General features: G+C 37.4%; 1 protein-coding gene across 1 annotated transcript in view; it reads right to left on the bottom strand.

The window, feature by feature from the left end:
- Positions 1-1,023: 1,023 nt before the first annotated feature.
- Positions 1,024-6,000, bottom strand: part of NFATC3 (nuclear factor of activated T cells 3) — a 159,922-nt gene continuing 154,945 nt past the window's right edge. Inside the window, exon 10 of the mRNA XM_073659299.1 lies at positions 1,024-4,578. Within this exon, the coding sequence (XP_073515400.1) occupies positions 4,484-4,578 (95 nt within the window). The 3' untranslated portion in view covers positions 1,024-4,483. The remainder of the gene's footprint in view (positions 4,579-6,000) is intronic.

Below are 6,000 nucleotides of genomic sequence, written 5' to 3'. Positions count from 1 at the left end.
AAAAAAAAAAAAAAAAAAAAAAAAAGAAAGTAGTCTCCATAGTGAGTTTTATTGTGGATATTTTCTCTAGAAACATTGCTTTTAGGTGAGGTTTAGTGGTGAGCGCGTGCTCGTTACTCGAGTTTGCCAAGGGTGATCGGGTATGCACAGAGTATCGTGGGTGTTCGAGTGACCTGTTCGAGATCCCATGGCCGCATGTTTCACGACTGTTAGACAGTCACAATACATGTGGGCATTGCCCGTGTGTCGAGCAAATCCAGCATGTCTTGTGGAGGTCTAACAGCCGTGAAACATGTGGCTGCGTGGACTTCAACTTGTCACTCGAGCACTGTGCATACTCGAGCACCCTAGGCAAACTCGAGTAACAAGCACTTGTGCTCATCACTAGTGAGATGATCTCCCACAGGTCATCCAGTACAGCATCATAACATTGCATTTTCTCTTTGCAGCTCTACCCTGTGGCAGAGGCCCTACATTCACAGATGAGAGTCTACAACAAAAAATAAAATCAATATTAAAGGAGTTGCTCACTACGTGGACAACCCCTTCTAATTTCCTCCCGTGCCGGCGCCGTTCCAGGGCTCAAGTGTGGTTATGACACGTGAGCCCTGCGCCCAATCAGCTGGCGTCACTGTCCCTGCCTTCAGATGTACAAGCAATTAATAATTCCAGTTCATCTCTTAAGTTTTTGTACAATTAAGAGGGCCAGACACTCAGATTGAGAAGGGGGTTGTCCTAGTAGTGGACAACCACTTTAATAGCTCTCTCTTTTAAAGCCTTTGTATAGTTTAGGTCCATATCTGCAGCAACAATCCACTTGTTTGTTCCAAGCAATGCTTAGTATAAAACCGCATCAGGGCCTCATTTGCATTGACGTAGTTATCGATACACGGATGAAAAATTATATGAGACTTGGTCAGTGAATGCTGGTTTTCTCAGAGCTCACACTTTACAGTTCTGATGCCGCTTTTTTTCTGTAGTTTTTTTTTTTTTTATCAGCCAAAAATAGAAGCTTACAGTTCTTTATTGAGAAGTTATGAGTCTTCACACGAATAAAATACATAAAATTGGAAAGTACGAATGTGAACTGGGTTTTTCTTTGCTTATCTGCACTGAAGTTTTTGTTCAATTGATTTTATTTGGTTAATTTTACTTTGGTTCAAAATATTCACATTGTTACAGTAATAAAATGTGTAGTTCAATAAGTTTTTCATGTCTTAATTAGAAAATGTACAATTTAAAACATTTACTACACTTTGCAAATTTTAAGAAAATACATTGTATTTTTTTTTTTTTTTTTTTAATTCAGCCATACCATATTTAGGGTGCCCTCTACATATAACATATAAATGGACAAAGTTTACTTATCCTGCTACGAGAGGTTTCCTAAATTAATACAACTTTAAATTACTGAATAAAAACAATTGAGGGAAACTTTTTTTTTTTTTAAAGCCAAAATTATTTAAGGAAATATACAAGTTTACAAAAATTCCTACTAACAATTTGATTTTAATTTGTACTTGGGAATAGTCATCAATATTAGATATCAGACTGGCGGGGGTCCAACACCCCATCATGCCCTCATAGACCAGCTATTTCCAGCAGTTGCAGGATATGGAGAATGAACAGAGCTGAACAGCACAGCTATGTAATGTGTAGTGGCCTCTGCTGGGTGCTGCAGTGCTACACTGTGCTGCTGTTCAGCTCCATTCAATGTTCATCTCCTACACTGCTGGAGCTAATACAGCTAGTATGTGAGGGTTCTGGGAGTGGGACCCCCACAGATCGGATATTCATTATCTATCCAAAATGTACTTGGTAGAAAACTGAACTTTGATTTCATGTCAAACTACATAAGAAGTTACACCTCAAGTAAACAAATGAATATTTCTTTGCTGAGGCTTAAATAAAATAAAAGGTCTACCTGAGAGAACACACAGTTGCTATTAAAAAATGAAAAAAAAATGGGTTACTTCTTTGCAAAGTCACATTTGGAAAACAAACTGTAAATGCCTATGCAGACAAGTCCAAAATACCCAGTTTTTCACAACTGAGAATATTGACCGTTAACAAAATTTAGAGGGAAACAAACCACTAATAGCAAACTAGAAGACTGCTAAAAAGTAACAGCATCTTTTATATTTCCTACGAAACTAAACTTCACCTCACTCCCACGTGGCCGGGTTAGAAGCAATGTGAATTATCACGTATGAATAATAGCCTTGTCTACTTTATAAATCTGAATAGGTGAAACATTGCCTGGTGCAACAGAGGAAACCTCCTGCACGTAAGGTAAAGGAAAAACTAAAAAGGAGATTCCGGCCTCAACAAGTTATCACCTTGAGGCCAAGTTCCCATGATGAGTGTTTGGTGAGCTTTTCAGGTTGCAGATTTTCTGCACCTGTTGGCCAAATTAGGTTACTTGTTTTTTTCATTGCATTTTTATGGATGCTGTAGTTTTTGTTTCTTTTTGGTGTGTCATTCTTTTAATAAAGCTGCTTAAATACTTTCTGATATCAAAGCACACAAGCATTTTTTTACCTGCAGATTTTCCACATTTAATGCAATTCTATATGAAAAATCTGCAAACAAAACTCAGCATACCCGCAAGAAAAATCAAAATTTCAGATTGTAAACACACACCAGAGGTCAGTTTATAGAGCAAAAAAACAAGCAGCACAGTGGACATGAGATTTCTATAAATACCATCCACTTTGGTGGAACTGTAAGACGCTTGGTTTTTGCACAACAAAAATGCGGAGTGTCAAAAACTCACCAAAAACTCGCAGTGGAAATTAATTCTAACACTAGAAAATGGATAACTATTAGATCAGTGTGGCGCCCACAGCTGAGACAACCATAATCACCAGAACAGGACAATTTGTCCCCCCTTCTACCATTGTCACAACACTACACCTTTCAGCATAAAAATACCAGAAGATAAGAGTGCTGCACCAAACTGTCTTCAACAGTGTCACAGGCTTCATTGGGGCAGCAGGATCCATGAGTGACCTGCCACTCCAACTCCTCCTCGCTGTGCTCTTGTGGCCTGGGAACAAATAGGGGTACATGAGATCCCCAACTTCATAATCCATGGGGCTCCCTGCAGTGTGACCAATACTGATATTCTAGTTATCACTTATCCTGTAGAGAGATAACTTGATGAGTCTGGAAAGCCTCTGAAGATGTAAGGTGGACTGTAGAGCTTGTGTGTGCACTAGGCCTTGAATCTCAAGTTTTGTGACCATTTAAAGGCAAACTTCAGAGCTGAATTTTGAATGCACCAAAAAACCTTCCTTTCTAGTAGTACAACTAATGACAAGTTGTTTAGAAGGCACAGCACTTTTAGCACAATATTACCAATTTAAAAACAAAACAAAAAAAACAAACTGTTAGCTGCAAACAAAATATAAATACATAAGTAAAATTTATAAAATTCTTCCACACTTCTTGAAAAATGTATAGCTTCCCTAATACAGTGGTAGCTGGTCTTTATGTTTGATATTAGATTATTTAGAGATTACAGCAGAAAGGGTTGTGTAGCTCCATGGGAATTCCGTAAACTGCTGTTCTAAACTATTAATAGTGCAATTACTCATATAAAATTGCTCTTTTCTAAGCCTCAGCTACAGCCATTCTTGCACAGTCACCCTTCAACATTTTGGAACTTGCCACTAAGTATGGCATCGGTTTCCACTTCCCATAACACTTGTTACAAGTGTGTTTTGGACAATGTCATCCATTTCTAGCACTTGATGACAGCCCCTTATCTATCAGGGCTAAAATGTCAAGGTAAGAAATATGTATTACAAACACTCTGCACTCCCACCCAGCCCTGTCCAGAGCTTCACATCAACAATACAACAGATTTTATGAATTTGTTCTGATGTGTTAAGAAGAAATGTAATTCTTTACGTGTATTTGTATTTTATGTTTGCAGCTTTATAAATTAAAGTGTCTAAATCACTACATTTTGCACAGAAACAAATGCCATAGTTTACAATGATTAATACTACATTAACATAAGGTTTTCAGTCTTCAGTTTTTCATCTAGTGGTGAGTTTTACCCTGCAGTAATGTAAGCATTGAACAAATTTGTGCATTACAAAAAGCAATTAGTCTATGTAAACTGGGGCATTAATTCACATCATATAAATGCAATGATAGTGACACTTTAGGCAAACTTTCACAATCCCAGATAGGGATGCAAATGTTGCATTCCCTAGAGTTAAAGAAAACTTTAAACACGACCCAAGAAATTTAACAGCAACTGTAAAATACTTGCAAACCGCTACTTGTGTCCATGATTTATATTATAAAGAATTTTTACAAGTAAAAAATCTCCCAAGGAGACTTAAAGGCAACAAAGCTGGAAGCACAGAAATTTAAAGACATATTAGGGTGCAATAGGGATGACCAGAAACTTTTTCATTGTTGTCTTGTCATTTTTTTTCTTCTGCCAAAGAGAATTTTAGACTGATTATCAGGTATTAGGCATATTAGGCTCCAGGGGCTTATGGCATTCTCTTTGTATCCTTGCGGCTCCATGAGACATGTCACGTCCTATGATCTCATTAACTGTAATAAAAAAACATAGTACAATTAACATTTATAGTATATATTCTATTCCTATAATCTGCAGACAACTGGACTTCCTTGGGTGCATATTATTAGTGTGTAAAAGTATATAAAACTCATCTGTAAGAGCAGAGAAACTACAAGAAGGAGAAATGCCAAAATAAAACGTTGATTCCAAGCATAGCACTTCCCTATTGATTAGGCCACCAGAGTACTGGAATTCAAGTTACTGCTTATGCAAATTCCCTCTTCAGAGAAAAAGAGGACTTGAACGCTATAGCGCCACCTCTATAGCGCCTATCTTTCTCTCTAAAGAGGCAATTTGCATATTAAATTTCCCAGAGGAGCATTGCACGGCAAATAAGCCTCCTTACCTTGACATGCCAGATCCGGTATGTCACTCTCCACAAGGAGAAACGTTACCCCTTAGACCCAAGTTATTGCTTAGAAATTTGACTATATGTGAATATTTCATGACCAGGAAGTGCGTTCAGAATGAGCAAGCATATCCACGTGAGGCATCAGGAGCTGGGTGAATTCCCAAATAGGACCTTTTTTGGATTGCGCAATACATTTGTGCTGCCTTTTTCATTGATTTTTGTGGCAATAACTCTGGAATGGCTCTACATATCCCAGCGATTCTGAGAATGTTAATTCATGACACATTGTACTTTATGTTCGTGGTAATTTTTTTAGGTTGATAGATATTTTCACAAATAAACGCAAAAAATCTGAAATTTGATGAAAAAAATAGTTTTCAAAATCTGAATTTTTATACCCTTAAAATGATTGTCGCACAGAAAGTACGTTTTAATCTATATATCTTTGAATAAATATAAGTTTCACAATTGAATGTGTTAAAAAATAAAGTACCTGTGCTGAGAATCTTATAGATTACTAGATAAGGTACTAGTAATGGCTACGTATGACTTTTTTTCCCCTCAAGAAAATTTACAACATCTAATTTTTGATGGGACTATTCAGTTTTGCAGGGAGTATGAAGGGCATAACTATATATTAGAAATCCCCCAAAGTGAGAACATGTTAAAAACTGCAGCCCTCAAAATATTAAAAACTGCTATCAGGAGGTTTGTCAAGGAGTAAGCTTTCAGCATGTTTTTCCCATATTTTGCTGGCACTGGAAATGCAAGCAGATTCGGGTCCTAAGACCCGACTTATTGCTCAATAGACCCCCAGAAAGCAAGCATGTTGTAACCTGTGGGCGCGCACACACTGTGTGTGCCTCCTGAACTGCACAATTCTCAGGGGTCTATTGATTGAACCGTAGTAGCTTTAAGTCACATCCCCTTATTGATCTTCAAGCAATTAAAGAACCAGCAAAATATGAAAAATGCTGAATGTAGACTCGGTCTTTAATTTTCCAGATGTTTCACAGGAATTACAGCAAAGTAAAATAAAAAA

This window comes from Phyllobates terribilis, unplaced genomic scaffold (assembly GCF_046119375.1).
Source record: "Phyllobates terribilis strain yellow unplaced genomic scaffold, ASM4611937v1 Scaffold_13__5_contigs__length_258822181, whole genome shotgun sequence".
NCBI lineage: Eukaryota > Metazoa > Chordata > Amphibia > Anura > Dendrobatidae > Phyllobates > Phyllobates terribilis.
The sequence above is the reverse complement of the archived record's forward strand: the minus strand, read 5'-3'. Positions and strand labels throughout refer to the sequence as shown.